Raw genomic sequence first — 20,715 nt, 5'->3', positions numbered from 1 at the left:
CTATTAGTTATTTTATAATACTCATATGCGTTATAATATTTGGAAAATTAATTTTGATTATGTATCATACGTCACTAAAATAATGAATAAAAAAAAAATTGTAACACAATATATCCATAAGTAACCATAATTAATTAGACTCTAAAAATGCCACTATATGTGCCCTTTTTTGTTTGATTAAGTGTACATGTATATTTAGTTTTTACATTTGACGTTTCCAATACATTTATTTTTTTTAAAGAAAACACATGAACTTTTGAAGGCTAAACATCTAAGATTTAAGGTTTATAATTTCTAATTTGCAAAACTAAATATACATGCCAAGAGATTAAAAATAAAACAATAATTAAATAGAGAAATATAAACTTATACTATTTCATATCTCACGTTTAATTATACTTACATTTGAGTACCTTAATCACTTATAAAGATTAAACACTTTCCAAAAATATAAATAAAGACAAAAAACATATACCTTTTAGAAACCACATATGTTGTTAAAGCATTGTATCAAGCTTTGATAGTGTTGTAAAGAAGTTTAGATCATATGCACCTAAAACCAAATCCAATTTCATACTCTTTTTGACACTAATCTCACTCTGTCTCTCTATCTTTCCAGTCCTACTTTTCTTTTGGCCTTTTGATATTTTCTGATACTGGAATATATATAAAAGAACATGAAAACTAACATTGAATGAAGAAAACCTTTCATTTTTTAAATTAATGAAATTAAAAGTGGAAGAGTTCAAGAAGTTGGAAAAGGGAGTAGAACCAAATCTTTTAATTTTATGCATTTATGGCTTAAAATAATCATTGATAAGAAGATGAGAGGTGAAAGGCTAAACGAAAAAGTACTCATACAAAGCGCCACATGGCAGGACCTCATGCACTCCGCATGAGGTCTCTACTTTTATATATATTGATTGATTGATTATGAGTTTTAAAACATCAAGTCATTCTAATAAATTTTATACTTATCTAAACTCTCATTTTACGACAATATTTTGTTCAGTTTTTGGATCCTACTTGAAGTTACAATAAAGTTTAGTTCAATTATAGATTAATAAATTTTAATTGAATTTTTGCATAATTAATTTATAAATGAAATTCTATTAAACTGTAAATTGTAATCTTTTATCTAATTATTGAGAGCAGGGAAATTGATGAAATCTATTATAAGGAAATTTATGTCTTGACCAGTTGCCTTAACAGTTTTTAGTACATATTGCTAAGGGGCTGGGAGGTAGGACTTGTGTCAAATTTGTGGAAGTGTGTCAAAAGTCATTTCTCTGCCATGGGTAAGCATGATTTCTCTAGCTAAGGCCTGCACAGTTATAATATTTCCCCTTTTAGGTGACAGCCAAAAGATAATTTGAAATGTACTCAAAAAGTATTCACCGATATCCTCGGCCTAGAAGCATCTACATTTTATTTTGCTCCACAGTACATTATGTATAACACTTGTCTCTCTTAGTGATTGGTCTGTCACACATTTCTTAATTAGATATGCAAACTATTTTGGTCTTCCTCATAAACAACCTCACCTTGATTTACTGTAAAAATGTTCAGAAGGATCATTATTATATGCCTCTTTGTACATTTTAGATTTGTTTCTTGGTAACATCTATATTTTTTTTCTTTTCATACACATGCAATGCTGCCTAGTGTCAAGATAGGGGTCTTAGCCAATATAGTTGATAGATTCAATGAGCTACTAGTTGGTAGAAGAGGCTTTTACACATTCTTGTTCTTGAATTGCAGTTCCCAGTAAAAGCAGTCGGTTTACTTAAAAGATCAGTTATTACTCCGAATTTGTACGTCTTCAAATAGATACTTTCTATGATGACACACTATGATATAAGTTCCACGAAATTGGCTGAGGCTAATGACATGTGTTCATGTAGGAAACTAAATTGAGTTATTTAATAAAGTGAGTGAGATACATTCAACCATTTCCATTTATCTTGTTTGCACAATGGACAGAGCCACTGGTTTAACTCTCCATCAAATTTAATTTGCCATAGTTATGTTCTGATTTACTAATTTAAATTCAAAACAAGGATTTCATTTGACTTAATTTGGCTTTGAAGTTGATATTTAATTTTGTTGTAGATTTTATAAGTCCTGCACATAGCCCTTTCTTATCTGAGTTAATGTAAGCATTGAGCATAATCAATAAAGGCTCTACTTTTCTCTGTTCATGCTGCAGGTGCAGGATCGCGAGTATTATTCCTGTGTATCATCACTGCAATAATAGGAGGACTATTCATATTGGCATTATTATACCATTTTGTATGGATAAAATTTCGTGCAACAGGTATTCTCTTAGTCATAATGACTTTATTTGGTTTGAATGTGATATTTTTAGTTTCTATCTTTATATATCGTTCTGTATTAAACTTCTTTCTTCATTTTCTGTTTTTGGCGATTCTAAATGTATATTTTTTTTTTATCTTTTTCCATTTTTAATGCATCTAAACCACGAATATGGATCACCATTAAAACATTAGGTGGTCTCATTGTACTCATGTTCAGATCCATATACTATGTGACACAAGAAAAACTTAGATCTTTTGGTAATGCCTCAGCGATAATTTGAATTATATACATCTAAATAATTATTAAATTAATGAGTCATCTCTTAGCTTGTCTTGACTGAATTAATAGGGAAGAAAAACAGAGAGAAAGATATATTATTACATGAGCTAGGAAGAAGAGATGGTAAGAAGAGCCATGAGTTACAATTTTTCAGCTTTGAAAGCATAGCAGCAGCCACGAACAATTTTACATCTACAAGTAAGCTTGGAGAAGGTGGTTTCGGATCTGTTTATAGGGTATACTTCATGACTTTTGATAAAATGATGGAAAAATCAAACATAAGTTGTTAGATTGGGACTAATTAGTTCCTATTTAGGGACAACTGCCTGACGGTCAAGAGGTTGCAATAAAAAGGCTCTCAAGAAAATCTGGACAAGGATTTTTGGAGTTCAAGAATGAAGCTATACTAATTGCCAAACTGCAACACACTAATCTTGTTAGGCTTGTTGGATGTTGCATTCATAAAGAGGAGAGGATGCTTATCTATGAATACATGCCTAACAAAAGCCTTGATTTTTTCCTCTTCGGTTAGCAAATTTTGACAATTTAGTTAAATTGTCTTTCTTTTGATTTTTGTCAATTGCTCACACATATGTACTACTATAGATCCTGTGAAAAAGAATATTCTAGATTGGAAGAAACGCTTCAACATCATTCAAGGGATCATTCAAGGGCTTCTATACCTTCATAACTACTCCAGATTGAGAATAATTCACAGAGATCTGAAGGCCAGTAACATTTTACTTGATAATGAGATGAATCCAAAGATATCAAATTTCGGTATGGCTAGAATATTTGGGTCAAATGATTCTGAAGTAAATACAAATAGGGTTGTCGGGACATAGTGAGTGATTAAACCATTTTGCAACTAAGTGCATGGATATGAATTGCTTATATGCATGTGTTTAATCCATCATTGATTGACAAAGTTTGTTCAAATGTTTAGTGGTTATATGCCTCCAGAGTATGTAATAGAGGGAGTTTTCTCAACAAAATCAGATGTCTTTAGCTTTGGAGTCTTACTGTTGGAGATTGTGAGCGGTCAGAAGATTTATAGCAGTTACCATTCTGAATGGCCACTCAATCTTATTGGATATGTAAGTTCCTAATGAAACTAAGCTTATTTTGTCTATAAACATCTTATCATTCATACGAGCCTTGAAAATGTTTCAGGCATGGGAGTTGTGGGGAGAAGGTAGAGGCTTGGAGTTAATTGATCCAACTTCTGGTGATTTAAATCACACTTATCAGGTTTTGAGGTGCATTCATGTTGGTCTCTTGTGTGTTCAAGAAAGCCCAATTGATAGACCTGCCATGTTAGATGTGATATTTATGATATATAATGAAGCTAATAAGCTACGTGCACCAAAACAACCGGCGTTTTCTTGGGAAGAATATGCCAGAGGCAGGAATTGTTGAATGCAGACCAGAAAATTGTTCATCAAATATGGTTTTATGCGTACAGTAGTTTAAAATTTATTTGATTATCTTCGTCTTGAATGTTATTAATTTACACACCCAACACCCCAAGTCAAAGAGTTTTAATGCTAGCATATGGTTTACAAAGGAAATATGATGCTCTCTAAGCAAAGTAATCATACCAATAATTGAATGTTAATACAGAATAACCAATTGCATTCGGCTAGAGCCATCAGATTTGACTTGTAATTTGATCTTTTTAAGCGCTACCCCTACATCTTTTTATTATCTCTTTCTTGTTTATTTTTAAAGCACTTGCCAGATTAAACTTATGAATATCAGTTAGGTAAGGTCAGTGGTAAGAGAACTTCACATGATCAAAATTTCTTTTCTTAGTCAATAAATACACAAACAAGGTGAAAAGTACAATACATACTCCACCAAATAAGTCCCACATGCCATCCACACACAGGAACAGTGCAGAATTTTCTAACAATGAATGTTGAAAAAAAGACACGAGTTTTCTTTGACATAAAACCTAAGTGGGTCCACGTCAGGGTGTCACACGAAATAAAAAAGTTGAAACTTTGTTATATTTGTAACGCACAAAAAGTCTATAATAAAGTCAATAATAAAACCAAAAGAAAAACAGGTCAAAAAAGCCAGCAGGTTGGCTTCTAGCAATATACAATTAACGAGTAGGACTACCTTATCATCTCTCGTCTCAAAATTATCCGTCGATGAGTAGCAAAGGAAGGACTATCTTGCTCAGTTTGATTTATTTCTTACTGATTAGACACACACATTCTGAGACAGATATATTGGTACAAGGCCAAAAGCTTAGAGATGGGGAGCACCTGGCCTCATCTGGTGGAACATTCAGGTTGGAATTTTTTAGCCCAGGTTCTTCAAGAAATAGGTATGTTGGAATTTCATTCAACATAGCTGATGGAGTGTTGTTAGTTGCCAATAAGAAGGTGGTGTGGGTTGCCAACCGAGACAACCCAATTGCTGACAAGTCTGGTATTCTTATGATTGATGAATTGGGTAGGTTGACCATTTCACATAGTGGAGGCAGTCTCATTGTGTCAAATTCTGTTCAAGCAGCAAAAAATGCTAGTGCCATGCTACTGGAATCAGGTAACTTTATATTGAGGGAGCAGAATTCAGATGGATCTACAAGGCAGGTTTTTTGGCAAAGTTTTGACTACCCTACGGATACGCTTCTGCCTGGCATGAAACTAGGAATTAGTAAGAAAACTACAGATATTTGGTCACTAACTTCGTGGATAAGTGAAAACAACCCAGCCAAAGGTACTTTTACCCTTACTGCTGGTTTCAACATGGATGATGAAAGTATGTTGGTCATTTGGTGGCAAGGGAACACCTATTGGATTAGCGGCAATTGGCAAAATGGGCATTTTGAATTTGTGCCTCGGTTCTCCAATGAGAGGGACATCAGTTTTAGTTACATCTCAAATGAAAATGAGAAGTACTATACATATTACCTGAATGAAAATCGTACATTATCACGATACATGATAGATTTCACAGGTGCAATACTAGAGATGACAGGGCTGGCACCATTCGGTGCCAGTGCTTGTTCCTATGGTTCCTATCCCGGCTGTGTGAAGCAACAACTGCCAGCGTGCAGGAAGCCTAATGATCAGTTCGAGCAAAGAAAAGGTGCTATGTCTGGTGAAGGATTCAAGTTTGATGGAAATTACAACATGAGTCTCTTCGATTGTCGGGCAAAGTGCTTGAATAATTGTTCTTGCATTGCTTATGCGGCCACAGATTACAACGATACTAGCTGTACAATTTGGAGCAAAGGAGTGAATTTCAAAGAAAGCAACAATTCTTACAGTCTGAATGTCTATTTTCTTGTGCAAGAAAAAGGTAAATTTACCTCAGATGTGAGCCTTTAACCAATAATTTAATTATTTAGAATTTAACCCTCTATGAAGATAGCTTTGGCACGCTTCTCATAATACACACACTTGCACATGTTCTGCACATAGGAATGGTGGTAACTATTATTTGTTTCTGCAGCTAAGTGGTGGATATGGGTTGTCCTATCTGTGACTGGGATTGTAGTACTACTAGTTTTGTGCTTCTTATACAATTTCATTCAAAGAAAATGCAAACAAAAAGGTAATCTCTCCGAACAAATCAAAATAATGTATGAAAATTACTAGTTGTGAGTTAATTATAGTCACTTTTAAGTGTTACTATATGATTAATAGGCGAGAGGAAAGCAGAGCAAGAAATCTTACAATGTGAGTTAGGAGCTAGCACAAGTCATGCTAGCATATCTAGGAAGAGAAAACTATTTGAAAAAGACAGGAAGAAGAGTAGTGCATTAGAATTTTTCAGCTTTGAGAGTATAGCAGAAGCCACAAACAATTTTGCGACTACAAGTAAGTTAGGAGAAGGTGGTTTTGGGCCTGTTTATAAGGTATACTTCAGAGACCTTTTAAAATAAAATGATTTAAGAATTCATCATTAATTGAAACATTAGGGATAATTTGTTAGTTATTTTTCAGGGAATATTAGCCAATGGTCAAGAAGTTGCAATAAAGAGACTCTCAGAAAGATCTGGACAAGGAGTAGTGGAATTTAAGAATGAAATTATATTAATTGCCAAGCTGCAGCACACTAATCTCGTCAGACTTGTTGGGTGCTGCATCCAAAGAGAAGAGAAGATGTTGATATATGAGTACATGCATAACAAAAGCTTGGATTTCTTGCTCTTTGGTTAGCAAATTCTCACTCTTAAAATTCTTTTACTGGTGATAATTTTTTGTTTTCATATTATTAAATGCTTGTACTTACTTCCACAATTGCTCGTGGTAGATCCTATGAAAAAGGATCAATTAGATTGGACAAAACGTTTCAAAATCATAGAAGGGATTGCTCAAGGTCTTCTTTACCTTCATAAATATTCTAGATTGAGAATAGTACATAGAGATTTAAAAGCAAGTAACATCTTACTTGATGCTGAGATGAACCCAAAGATTTCTGATTTTGGCATGGCAAGAATATTTGGGCAAGATGAATCTGAAGCAAACACAAAGAGAATTGTTGGAACATAGTAAGTAAATTTGTTAATCTATCAATGAGTATGTGAACAAGTATCCATGTGTATTCTTATATGCATAGTGCCTTAATATACTAAAAGTTTTGTTGAACTCTTTTATTCAGTGGGTATATGTCTCCCGAGTATGCAACTAAGGGTACCTTTTCAATGAAGTCTGATGTATTTAGCTTTGGAGTACTATTACTAGAAATTGTGAGTGGCAAAAAGAATAACAATTTCTGTTATCGGGAAGAATCACTTAACCTATTAGGATATGTAAGTTCCTATTTATGTGATCCTTGTCCATAGATTGCTTTGTCTATGAGAACAATTCATTTTCTATTCGAGATATAACTTTGACCTTTCTTTTTCTCTTTTTCAGGCATGGGAATTGTGGAGAGAAGGAAAATGCTTAGAGTTTGCAGATTCAGCATTAGGTGATTCCTATCCATTAAATGACGTTTTGAGGTGCATCCACATAGGTCTTCTGTGTGTACAAGACAGTCCAATAGATAGGCCTTCTATGTCAGATGTTGTTTTCATGATTACTAATGAAACTGTGTCACCAGTTCCACCAAAACAACCAGCATTTTTTCGCAACAGGAGTTTGTCCAAAACCATGTTGGAGAATTTTTCCATAAACAAGGTATCAGTTTCAGAAATAGAAGCCAGATGAAGGGCCAGTGATTCTTGTTCTGTATTTGTGTACTTGTTTGAAGCTATAATTTCAAATTAGTCTTTGCTTTGGTTCATTTCTATTGCAAATTTACGATACAGGTCTAAATCCTAAAATTTGGAGATTTGAACAATGCAAATGCTTAACTAGCAAAGCTCTATTGAATTACATACAAGTCATAAATTCACATCTGAAATATTGTTGCACATTATGCCTGTTCTTTCGCCTTTTTTTTTCAAAACATTAGAACTTTACAAGCACTGTTTTATCTTTAATATTGCTATTTAAAGATAGGATGGTGAGCCACAAAATGGTTTTTACAATTAACATAAAATAATTTATAGACAACAAATATAACATTCTTAAGACCTTTAGAGGTTCAATATAAAAAAATTTTACATCCAATATTTTATCAAAGCCTCAAAGAAGACACTTTTGAGTTTTTCATCTCAAAAGATTTGAAATTACTAATTTGATCCTCCATCAACTGGTTAAAGTTTAATTTGATCCATCAAGTATTAATTGGGTCAACTTAGTATCTTAATAATTTATTATGTCAATTTGGCTTCTCAACTTTCAAATCAAGTCAATTTCATAGTCATCCTTTGATCTCATCTCCATTTAAATCTTAACAAAATTATGTTAAGTGACAAATGAAGCAACCATAAAAAGGTTATTATAAAAGTGTAAAAATTTTAAAAACAAATTAACAATTAATTTCTTTTAAATTTAAATTCGGAGGAAATTCAAAGAATGACATTAACTTTTTTATTTCTTCAGAAACAAACACACACATTAACTTATTTAAAAAGTTGAGGATTTTTTTTTTTTTTTTTTTTTTTTTTGAGGAATTTAAATGTGCACAATTAAGAGTTGAGAGGTGAGAGTGAAATTGAACATTATCCAATAACTATAGGTAAGGGTGTCCATGGCTCTATCAAAGCCAGATCTTGGAATCGCCATCGACCATCGACACAAGATTGTCGATCAATCCAAAAAATATAAACCCCTTGCTAGGATCAATCAAACACATGGGTCGATTTGTTGTGAGGATATATCCCTCTTGCCGATCTAGAATTTCTAAGGCGAAGTTCTCAAGACCTCCATTCAAGGGGAATGACTCCATAGGGCAACAGTGACTAGGAAAGCAAATGGGGGAATAGAGGTAAAAAGAAAATAATCACTTGAAACCACAAAATTATATGTACATAAAACAAAATATTAATTATACTTAACTAAAACAAAATATTTTATTAATATAATGAAAACTATATTAATAATTAAAGTATCACATGAAAAAACGCATTAATTTTTTTTTTTTTTTTTTTTTTTTGAGAATAAGGTAAATCAATTTTATTTCGGCAAATCAGACTGGAAAACATCATCCAAATCCTGTGGCAGTTCTTCTAACCACACATCAGTATCAGCAGTTAAAACTGCTCTTCTTGCCAGGGAGTGGGCTAAATTATTACCCCCCCTACTAACATGACAGAAACTACATTCTTGCAAATAAAGGCTAGCTATTTTAATATCTTCTATAATATGGCCCCACTGAGTCCTACATTGTTTTGGACTATTGATGGCTTCAATTACCTTTAGTGAGTCACCCTCCATTACCACTCGTGTGAGACTAATTTCCTGCGCCAAAAGGATAGCAAGTCGGGCAGCCATGGCCTCCATCGATTCTACAGAGCTGGGGAGCGGAATGTTCTGACTTAGAGCTGCAATTATCATTCCTTCCACATCCCTAACTACCACCCCCAGACCTGCTCTACCAGAATTCTCGAAGACGGCACCATCGAAATTCAGCTTATAAAAACCAGCACTTGGCAGCGTCCATGGCAATCTTATGCGAGACACCCTAGACCGAAATGGACAATCCTGAACGTCCCAAAATTCCTGTAACAGTTCACGAGCTCGCTGCACCGTCTCCCCTACTCCCCAAACACTTTGCTTCTCCCTCAGTTTATTGCGCCTCATCCAAATGCTCCAAGCAACCATCGAAAACAGAGCAGTTATGGCTGGGCTTGCATTAGCTAAAACCGCTGAAACAAGATCGCCAATTTTCTAAAAATCTTTGGTCTGAATGGACAGAAAGATGACTCCGAAAGCCAGATACATTTAACCCGATCACACAACCAAAGACAGTGAATTGTATCTTCGGTGTGTTCTTCACAGAGGCTGCAAATGTTGTCAGGGAGAATGTGCCGTGTGAATAGATTGAGCTTGGTGGGTAAAGATTCGTTGGAGGCTCTCCATATAAAGTGTTTAACTTTATTTGGGACTTGCATGTCCCAAATTCTATTCCAAAAGGCTTTGCAACCCCCTGTAGCGGACGGGCTGGGCAGAGCAGCTCTGGATTCAGCGGCCATCAACTAATATGCACTTTTAACAGTGTAGTTTCCATCCGTGGTGTTTGGCCATATAAGCAAGTCCTCCATCGAATAAAGGCTGACAGGAATTCCTTGAATGCTCTCAGCTTCCCATGGTAAGAAATTTTGTTCAATGATCTCCTTGTTCCAAACTCTTGTGTCAGGGATGAAGAGATCCTTTACTATGATCAGAGAAGGATCACGTTGAGGAGACACAATCTGGCCTCCCCCTGAAGACTCCAGCCAACGGTGCTTCCATATGTTGATCCCTGAACCATCTCCTATTCTCCACCGTGCTCCCTTGCATATAACCTCCCTAGCCTGTAAGATACTTTTCCAAGCAAAGGAACTTCGCGGGTTGAACTCAGCATCCAAGATACTCCCCACTGGAAAATATGTCGGTTTAAATACTTTGTACAGTAACGTGTCCTTATCATGGTAAAGTCTCCAAACCTGTTTACCAAGAAGTGCATCATTAAATAGTCGGAGATCACGGAATCCCATACCCCCAAGGGACTTTGGAGAGCATAAAGTACTCCACTTCACCCACTGCATTCTTCTTGTATTATCTTGGTTTCCCCACCAAAATTTTCGGATCATCGTCTCAATATCCTTGATTAAGCCAATTGGTAACCAAAACACACTCATCGAATAAGTGGGAATAAATTGAATAACCGCCTTAATCATGACTTCCTTTCCTGCTTGAGAGAGTAGCTTTTCCTTCCACCCCTGCATTTTTGCCCAAATTCGTTCCTTGATCTGAATGAAGCAAGCCTTTTTTTGTCCCCCACAAATGACGGCAAGCCCAAGTATTTCTCATAGTGCTTGATAGCTGGCACCCCTAGCAAAACCTTGATTTCTTGTTGAACCTCCTCCAATGTGTTTCTGCTAAAGAAGAGGGTTGTTTTGTCCTTATTCACCAATTGGCCAGATGCACCTTCATACCAAAGAAGTAGTTGCTGGATTTTTTGACATTCATTTTTGTTGGCCCTGCAAAACAAAAGGCAATCGTCTGCAAAGAAGAGATGAGTAATCTTTGCCCCTTGGCGACATAGAGATAAACCCCTTATCTCCCCATTATCCGCTGCTTTGTTAAGAAGAGCATTTAGACCTTCCGCACAAAACAAGAAGAGAAAGGGGGAAAGGGGGTCACCTTGCCTCAACCCTCTGGATGGTTGTATAAACCCTCTTGGTTCACCATTTAAGAGTATGGAATAAGTCACTGTAGAAACACACTGCATAATCATAGCCACCCATGTGTCCTGAAACCCCATCTTTAACATGATTTTTTCGAGAAAACTCCACTCCACTCTATCATAGGCCTTGCTCATATCTAATTTCAAAGCCATAGAACCTTCCCTTCCCGAGCTTTGAGTTTTCATATAATGCAAGGATTCAAAGGCAATCAAGATGTTATCTGTAATAAGTCTATCTGCAATGAAAGCACTTTGAGTTTCTGAAACTATGGAATTCAGAAATGGTTTTAACCGATTAGCAAGAACTTTACTAATAATTTTATAAATCACGTTACATAAACTGATGGGTCTAAATTCCGAAACCAATTCAGGATTATTAACTTTTGGAATTAAAGTAATGAAAGTGTGATTGATGGATTTAAGGAGAGTACCAGAATTTAGGCATGATAGCACCGCTTCTGTAACATCTGGGCCAATGTGCTGCCAAAAGGACTGGTAAAATAGGGGTGGCATTCCATCAGGTCCAGGTGCCTTCAAAGGAGCCATTTGTTTGATAGCAATATCAACTTCCTCAATACTATATGGCTTCACCAATTCTGCATTCATATCTACTGTGACTACCCTTTTAACCCCTTCAAGGACTCGGTCAAGATCATGGAAATTTGATTGAGTAAACAATCTGGTATAGTACTCCACAAAGATTGCCGAAACCACTTCCTCATCTCTCTGCCAGACTCCTTCATCATCTTTGATACCCTTAATAAAATTTTTCCTCTTCCTTTGAGTAGCCACCCCATGAAAATATTTTGTATTTTTGTCACCCTTCGCCACCCACTGTGTTCTTGCTCTCTGCCTCCACATTCTGCTTTCTCTGTCCAGCAAGACATTAAGTTCCCTTCGCAACTGAACAACCATCCCATAACTCCCACCCTTGGCTGCCTCCTCTTCAGCTTTCCACAGCCTCTCCTTTTTATTAGCAATCTGTTTCTTGACATTACCAAAATGATCTTTGCTCCAAGACTTAAGCATCTTTTTACACCTCTTGAGTTTTTTGGATACTTTAAACATGGGATTGCCTTCTTGTGAAATCTCCCAAGCTCTTAGAACCGTATCACTACAACCCCTATCTGCTAGCCACATTTCTTCAAAGCGAAAGGGACGCCGAAACCACCTTTGAGACTCACTGTTAGGATCAAGAACCAGTTTAATGGGGCGATGATCAGAGAAAAAACAATGGAGATGGCGGACTTGCGCTGCTGGGAATTTGGCTAGCCAGTCATAGTTGGCCACCCCCCTATCTAACCGTTCCCAAATCAGGTGATCATGTCTTCTACTGTGCCACGTAAATTCTGGTCCTGTGAAACCAAGATCCGTAAAGCCGCAAACATCCAGCACATCACGGAAAGCTTGCATCAGAACATGCGGCCTGATTCTACCACCTCTCTTCTCCTCCGACTGTAGAATTTCGTTAAAGTCTCCCATACAACACCACAGTAAGTGCGGTTTTGATCGTAACATCCTTAACATACTCCATGCTTCCTCCCTATAATGAGTGTTGGGTTCACCATAGAATCCGGTGAAGCGCCAAGGTTCCGGACTTGTTCCATTCACCACTGCGTCTATATGGTACTTAGAGAAGCTGTCTACCCATACCGAAATATCCGATTTCCATAAAAGAGCCAAACCACCGCCCCTACCCGGACTAGGAACAGTGAACAAACCTGCATATTTGATCTTACACCGTAACTTTTCTAACCGTTTTCTTCCAGACCAGGTTTCCGACAAGAAAACGATTAAGGGATCTTGTGCTCGAATAATGGTTTCAAGCTCATCCTCTGCCAGTGGGTTCCCAAGCCCACGGCAGTTCCATGCAAGGCAACTCATTGCTCTCGGCGGGGCTGTCCCGCAGCCTCCACCGTTTGCTGTTGTGATGTGTCAAAGGAACAGAGCTTCTTCGTCAAAACCCCAACTTCCGTTTCATCCTCTTCGTCACGTACTGCTCTTTTTCTCTGCATGGGTGTATTCTGGACTTCAGCAACAGGCCGATCACTAACTAATCTCTTCCAACCCCGAGCCTTAAAATCATTTCCTTGTAGGCTTTTAACTGGGAGCATGACTTCATCCTCACTTAAAGCACGGCCCTTATTTCCCAGCATAGTTGATGTTTTATGGGCTTCAGCTTGGCCCAAAAAGGACTTTTGTCCATTTGACTTAAGGTCCACCCCAGACTTATCATATTTTGAAATGGCTTCATCAATCTCGCGCAACGTCTCCTGAAAATCCGTTACTCCGCGAGAATCACGTGCTGCATTAAATTCCGTACCTTGGATTACGGTAACGGATTTTGCGCCGGTTTCCTTGTTTGTAGGAAACGGTCCATAGGTCTCCTCCTTCTGCCGGCGGTTCCGGTCGATCACAGGGCTGTTTCCATTCCCACTCTGGCGTCCTGTATCTTCCACTACCTCTCAGATTGCCCCCTGGTCCGATCCACCATGCTTAAGGTTCACCTCATCTTCGCCACCCACCCGGATTGCTGAGCATTTTTTTGTGTTGAACAGCGGGGCACGGAGCCACGCACCGAATTGTCTGTCGCTTTCAGTAAGTGACCCGTTGCTCCTAACTCATAGCTCACAGTCTTTGTCACTATGAGAAAGTTTTCCGCACCAGTAGCACATTATCGGCAGCCGCTCGTACTTGAAGCGTATCCAGCCAATCTCTCCATCCTCTCTACGAAGTTTTTGTCCTCGGCACAGAGGCTTTGAAGTATTAACTCGTACTCTAATTCGCATGAACGTGCTGCCATCTTGATTGCCCCAGTCTCGTATACCCGGTTGCACTTCCCCACAGACCTTACCGATCTCAGCAGCTGCTTCTGGATTCATATCGCAGATTGGGATGTCGTGGATTTGAACCCAGAAAGTCGTTCGGTCAAACACTAAGTCCTTCACCGCACCATTTTTCTCCAACCTACACAGAGAGACTAGATACTTGTCGTAACTCCAAGGCTCTCCTAGCAATACCCTGTCCGCATCTGTCTTGTCCGAAAAAACAAAGAGGACTACATGATTGCCCATATCTTTGACTTCAAAACCCTTCTTCGTTAACCATAGTTGTTTAAAGGTTCGCGCAATGGCTTCCATATTGAGTACACGGCGTGTGTGAAACTTGGCCGCTATAACCTTTCCTTCGAGTGCTTCTACTGGCTTACCACTGTACTCACTATCCTCCTCTTCTGTTAATGAAAGATTTTTCCACAACACTGAGAGATCTTCCATTTTTGATACTATTGCAAAAACAAACTCAGGAAAAACCGTCTCACAACGTTCGAAAACACAAAGCGTGGAGAACTATAAAGCCTAGAGATAGGCACGACCTTCTACTGAGCGGCTAGGGTTTTTTTGACCCTAGACTTGCTACAGAGAAACAAAAAAAAAAAAAAAAAAAACGCATTAATTTTACATGCAACACATACATATACTGAGCCACTTGGTCAAATATGTGTAAGTTTTATTATTAAAACAAAACTTATAATATATAATCAAAATAATTAAAATAAATATGCCAAAGGCCTTGTAACTGAATTGGCACCTCCCCATGCACAAAGTCTTTAGGGGTCTGGGAGGAAAAGGTTCGAGCTGCGGAGTTAGCAGCATGTTGTAATTATTTCTCAAAAAAAATAATTAAAATAAATATTAAATTTTATTTTAAATTATTTAAAACCTTTTGATAATATAATTTTAAATGAAGTAAAATTTAAATTTCTTAAAACTTAAGCAAGACTTTACCTATAGAAAAATATTAAAGATAATACCAGATTTACTACATAAACCTAACATATTAATGCGACAATTACTATGATCGGTGGGTTTCAACCATCTCATTAATCATTTGAATTTTTTTTTAGATTGATATCACATCAATTTATAAGCATAATGTAATAAAAATTGTAGTACTTGCAGAAACACACTTATAATATATTGTAGTAAACACAAAATTTAACTACAAACTAGTTTGTAAGTAATGGTTATAACTTCACTCAATACTTTCTTTTTTTTATTGGATGTGAATTTTGATAAATCCACTAATAGATTACATTTTCTTTTTATATCATTCATACTTGTAAAATTTCTAAAAGATCAAAAATCAATATCTATGTCATCAATCAAATTTTCAAATTTCAAGTTTTTATAGTCTAAAACTATGTACAAAAAGAAGTTTATTGAATGAATTAACATCTGATTGGCATCAAATTTGTAGCTATACTTATGTCCTAAAGTTTAAGGTATTTTTTTATATTATACAAAGATAGAGTTTAATTTAGAATTAACTATCTTTAAAACTTGAAATTTAAACATTTAACTGATAATATAACTATTAATATTTAATTTATGAATAGATAAATTAATCAAAATTTATATTCAATAAAAAAAAAATATTAAATGGAGTTATAGCCATTGGCTAGACTCAAATTTGTAATTATACTTTCTCCTAGAGTTTAAGGTTTTTTTAAATTATTTATTTATAGTAATAGAGTTTAATTTAGAATTAACTATCTTTAAATGATTGGCAAATTACCAAAAATTAGTAAATTCCCAATATATCCCTACTACGTAGGAACAAAACAACCAATGATTGTTCCGGTAAAGGGTGTAATAGTACATTCACAATATAAAAAAAAATTTAATGAAAAGGCATGATCACACGTGTGGCACGTGTGAGACCCAATCAAACCACTATATAATATTCAGAGGGTTAGGCTTATGGACTCGTCTGCGACTCTGCGTTGTTACTTTCTTTTTCGGCTTTGGGAATTCCAGTTCGAACCCTAACCCTAGATCACAGCCAGCCATGTCGTCCAAGCAAGGTACAAGCCAAAAATCCCTAGATTTGTTAGAATTCGATTCACAATTCATCAAAATCTTCCTGAATTTCTTGTTAATTTGAACTGAAAAGCTTTGGATGTGTTGATTGGTTGATTTTGTTTTGTTTTGGGATAAAAATTAAAGTGTTAATATTTGTTTTTTTTGGGCGTTGTAGGTGGAAAAGCAAAGCCTTTGAAGCAACCCAAGGCTGACAAGAAAGACTACGACGAGGTATGATTTTCAATTTCTTGAAATTTCTTTGAATTTGTGTTTTTCAGAGTTTGCTGCTTTGATGGTTTGGTTATCTATCTAGGGACTATGGTGGAAAAATATTCAAATTAGTTGAAATCGAAGTGTTTTAGTACTTGGGTTGATCTTAATCTGTAGTTTTTCGCTGTTTTTATAATCAGATTCTGTTTGATTAATGAGAATTATAGTAAGGAAGAATAGGATTTTTTTTTTGATGGATTTGTCTTTTTTAAGTGAAAATCCTGGGTCAATTTGCTTATGGGATCATTTGATTGGATTTCTTTTGGGTTTGCTTTCTTTAACTTTATTAATTATGAATATTATAGAACATAAATATATAATAATCTTTAGATACTCCATAAGTTATACTTAAGAAGTTTTAACATTCAAATATGGTGTAAACTACTAAGAGCAAAAGGGTATTTTGTATCCCTCCAAAACTTTTTTTAATTGAGGTAAAAATTTGAGTTAGGTTCTAATCTTTGCGGCTCATATGTTTTTCTACTATGGATTTTCTAGAATTGGTGGATATATTGAGTTTTCATTAACCCTTTTTGTTCGTTTACTTTAGTTTTTTTTTTTCCTTTTGTATACTTCCTGTCTAGGGTTGTGCCCCTTTCACTCTTTATTTAAAAAAAAAATATATATATATATATATATATATTTATTTCTATCCATTCAATTTCATCACTGTTATTTGATTATTTTCATGTAATAGTATACTTCTATGTGCATGCTAAAACTTGCTTGATTATATGGTTTCGACCTTACTGCTATTTGATTCTCTAACCCTTCCTCTACTTCGAGGCATTTAGTGGTACATGCTACACATTGCTGAAGTTGGTTATTGTAGTGTTGTTTGATCTTTCTCTGTGGCATCACTGTCTCAATCTGGCTTATTCTGCTCTCTACAGGTTGACATGGCCAATATTCAAAAGAAGAAAGAAGAGGAAAAGGTAATATATGATCTTGGTTTATGTTTCTTGGTTTTCATGTTCCCTTCAATGGGTTGTTCTTTAAATTCTAAATTTGATCTTGATTTATATGATTAGGCACTCAAGGAGCTAAGGGCCAAGGCACAGAAAGGTCCCATTGGTGGTGCTGGGCTGAAGAAAAGTGGGAAGAAATGAGGGGTTTTAGGCCCCAATAGGACTCTGTTTACAAGCATTATTATGATGATTACCTTTGATTAATGTGATTATCTAGCTTCTTGCTACGTGTGTACTAAACTTTGGGAGTCATCTATGTAAGACTAAATCTTCAATTTGCATGTTAGTGATATTTTCTTGTTCCTAAAATGACTCCATTGCATTATGTGAGGAGATGATTATGATTCTGATGCTGAGCTTCTGCTACTGCTTTTTAATGGTAAAATTTGTTGACTATGATTTGTATTTTGTCCAATAAATAATTTCGCTACATATGATGGATAAGTGCAGGCCTTTTCCAATTGGTCAAATTATATATTCTTTTGTAAAAAGAAAAATGAGTGACCACAAATTATCATGTGGGGTTAAGCACATTTGTTGGTGAATGGTGGGTGATATATTGATCGGGTTGTGTTGGCTTTCAAGTAAGGCTACCATGATTGGTTCTTGGACACCGACAAACCACCGCAATTTGCTTTCAGGTTATTGGTCGAGAGTCGAGACTCAAGTTATAGGGTTTTTTTTTGGAAAACCATTATTTCTACCATATAATGCTATATCCACTAATAGCAAAAATAAAAATACAAATCCTTTTGAAATTAAATAATAAATTAATGTTTGGTTGATTTAGTGGAAAATATTTTTTAGAAACTTTTTTCTTTTCTTTGATGTTGGGATTGTTATTTAACAATATTTCAGAGTTACACGCTCGTCTCAACTTGACCGATATATCTGTTCTCTTTGTATTTTTATTTTTTTCGTTTTTAATTACTTTGATGGTTACAATGGGGAAGAGATTACAATAGGTTTCTGCCTTTTTGGCCAAAAATGCGATCCAACACTTTTTTTTAAACCCTTAAAAACACTTTTTCATATATATATTGAGAAGAACTTAAAGAGAAATGATCACAAGTCCCTTACTCTTTTTATTGTCTTTCAACTTTAGTCATGACCCTTCTAAATTTTATATTTTTGCTGCGTTTTGATTAGTAATTTTTGTGTTGTGTGTTGGGGGTTTCTGCACTAGATGTTGTTTTACCGAATGTTGTTATTAAAAAATATTTATACTGAATATTGTTATGTCATGATAATTAGGTGGTTAATACTTAATACTATATTGAACTATTCTGATGCATCAAAAGATATCGAACTATTTTGGACGGTTGATTATCTTTTTTTATGGTTCTTATAATATTTGTGATTACTTGTGATCTACATGCACTGGAAAGATTAGATACCTTTTTTTTTTTTAAAGGAGATTGCACTCAACTAAAAATACAAGATATGTAAGGATATGTATATTAAAAGCCGGTTGGGTCAAATTTGTTTGGGTGGATTTTAGCAAATTCGACAACAAATGAATAAATGAATTTTTTCAAACACTACCGTTGTCAAGTTGTAAACCACTCAACCTAACAAAACAAAGAATCCCTACGTGTCTTCATGTCATTTGGGTGGGGCAAGATTTTGATCACCCTTGTTATTATTACTTCTTCTGTCTCAAATTGTTGGTCTTATATCTCATTTCAAAATTGTTATATCTCTAAAATAAAAAGCTACTAATTTATTGAGTTTTCTATTATGTCACTATCAAACACAAGCACCTTTAAATGATAAATTTTAAAAAAAAACTTTGTTTAAGGGTAATTTTGGAAACTTCCATATTTTTAATTAAAAGATAAGACAATAAATGAACTTACTTTAAAAAGGTTTTTTTTTTATTTTTTATTTATTAACATAACTAACAATTTAGGACGAAAAAAGTATTATTTTTTAATAATTCAATAGTTAAGGGAAAGGGGATTTAAACCATAAACATCTCTATTGAAGATATTATGAGGCGCTAATTAAGAGGTAAAGCTGATATTATAACCTGATTGAGTTGGTTTTTCCTTTGCTATTAAACTTTTCAGTAACTTTGTGGTAATGAGTCACTAGAGCATATTAAGCAAAAATTACGAACATCGTTTCCCTAATTTGTAGATCAAGAGCTGCTCAATCTTGAAGTTTCATAGCGAAATGTAACTATGGCGAAAATATCAATTTGGTCCTCACATTATTGATTTGGTTTATACATTTTGATAGCAATTAATCTGGTCCATGTTATCTTTTACTTGCAGTTAATTTGGTCCATACCGCCAATTCACTAATAAAAATTGATTGCAAGTTTAAAATAACATAGACCAAATTGACATGGTTCCTAAAATATAGGAACCAAAATGGTATTTTCACCTATAAACTAATTAACACTCTATAAGACCATAACCCAACAAGTGTGCATATTTTAATGGCATTAAGGTCAACATATTTTACTTCATCTTTTTACCAATTAGGTAAGCAAAAGCTTTTGAATAGCTGTCATTTTTTTTTTTTTTTTATTTAAGAAATGAATATATCTCAACCTCTACTATCTTATTATTTTTTTAGATATGTCCCCCAAGAGACTACCATTTTAGGGGATGAAGGAAAGAAAATTTTCAAATGAGACCATTGTAAATATCATCCAAATCAATTATCATTTTTTGAAAGTAAGTAGTATACTACCTAAAATTTTCAATTCTAACAATCCGCGGGGAAATGGGGCATTGGCACTTGGCACTTGGGAATATGAAATTCCTTTTTAATCCAGTATTGCCTTTTTGGCTAGTCTGACTCTTCCTTTTCAGAATCTTGTCACCGTTCTTCCTCTTCCTCATTTTATTCAGGAGGATCTACTGAAAACATTGGTGGAATAGGTGTTTTCATTGGGGTAAGCAGTTGCCAGTTGCCACCAAGGATTAAGAAACTTCTAGTTAAACTGGTATTGCTTTTTTGGCTCGTCTGACTCTTCCTATTCAGAATCTTATTTCTGTTCTTCCTCCCTTTCCCTTGATAGGTCAAGAATTTATTGACCCCTTATGATAAATTAATTAATTAATTAATTAGCCAAGTTATTTAATTAATTAGATTAATATATAATATGCGTGGCAGCACAAACAAATCACCAACTAAAATAAAATGCAGCGAAAAATAAGGTTGATATGGTGATTCGTTTACGAATGGGGAAAACTTACACGGCAAAAACCCCACTGGGTGATTTTAAGGTCACCACTTCCGAGAATTCACTATTATCATAA

At 35.2% G+C, this 20,715-nt stretch overlaps 3 protein-coding genes and 1 long non-coding RNA gene across 5 annotated transcripts; 3 read left to right on the top strand and 1 right to left on the bottom strand.

Annotated features, from left to right (window-relative positions):
* Positions 1 to 2,477: 2,477 nt before the first annotated feature.
* On the top strand, positions 2,478 to 4,044 carry LOC115992423 (G-type lectin S-receptor-like serine/threonine-protein kinase CES101). The gene is made up of 5 exons (XM_031116619.1): positions 2,478 to 2,576; positions 2,668 to 2,834; positions 2,915 to 3,125; positions 3,205 to 3,695; positions 3,772 to 4,044. Exons 1-4 carry the CDS (start codon positions 2,528 to 2,530, stop codon positions 3,441 to 3,443), a joined length of 666 nt encoding a protein of 221 aa, XP_030972479.1. The 5' UTR covers positions 2,478 to 2,527; the 3' UTR covers positions 3,444 to 3,695; positions 3,772 to 4,044.
* Positions 4,045 to 4,669: 625 nt separating this feature from the next.
* Positions 4,670 to 7,846, top strand: LOC115992309 (G-type lectin S-receptor-like serine/threonine-protein kinase CES101). Of its 2 annotated transcripts, XM_031116462.1 has the most exons (8): positions 4,670 to 4,936; positions 5,069 to 5,916; positions 6,070 to 6,171; positions 6,264 to 6,475; positions 6,564 to 6,774; positions 6,874 to 7,111; positions 7,222 to 7,372; positions 7,479 to 7,846. In XM_031116462.1, the coding sequence occupies exons 1-8, from the start codon at positions 4,758 to 4,760 to the stop codon at positions 7,770 to 7,772; spliced, it is 2,235 nt and encodes a 744-aa protein (XP_030972322.1). In that variant the 5' UTR covers positions 4,670 to 4,757; the 3' UTR covers positions 7,773 to 7,846. The 2 variants fall into 2 exon arrangements, with proteins under 2 accessions (XP_030972322.1, XP_030972321.1); XM_031116461.1 differs by having other exon boundaries at positions 4,670 to 5,916.
* Positions 7,847 to 10,147: 2,301 nt separating this feature from the next.
* On the bottom strand, positions 10,148 to 10,831 carry LOC115990182 (uncharacterized mitochondrial protein AtMg00310-like). The gene has a single exon (XM_031114034.1). The coding sequence runs from the start codon at positions 10,829 to 10,831 to the stop codon at positions 10,148 to 10,150; it is 684 nt and encodes a 227-aa protein (XP_030969894.1).
* A 5,567-nt stretch (positions 10,832 to 16,398) lies between these two features.
* LOC115992312 lies at positions 16,399 to 17,413 on the top strand. Its single transcript, XR_004092474.1, has 2 exons — positions 16,399 to 16,433; positions 17,366 to 17,413. It is a non-coding gene; the product is annotated as an uncharacterized LOC115992312 (long non-coding RNA).
* Positions 17,414 to 20,715: the final 3,302 nt, after the last annotated feature.

The sequence above is a fragment of the Quercus lobata genome, chromosome 5 (assembly GCF_001633185.2).
Source record: "Quercus lobata isolate SW786 chromosome 5, ValleyOak3.0 Primary Assembly, whole genome shotgun sequence".
Classification (NCBI taxonomy): domain Eukaryota; kingdom Viridiplantae; phylum Streptophyta; class Magnoliopsida; order Fagales; family Fagaceae; genus Quercus; species Quercus lobata.
Note: the sequence above shows the minus strand (reverse complement) of the source record. Positions and strands in the feature narration are given on the sequence as shown.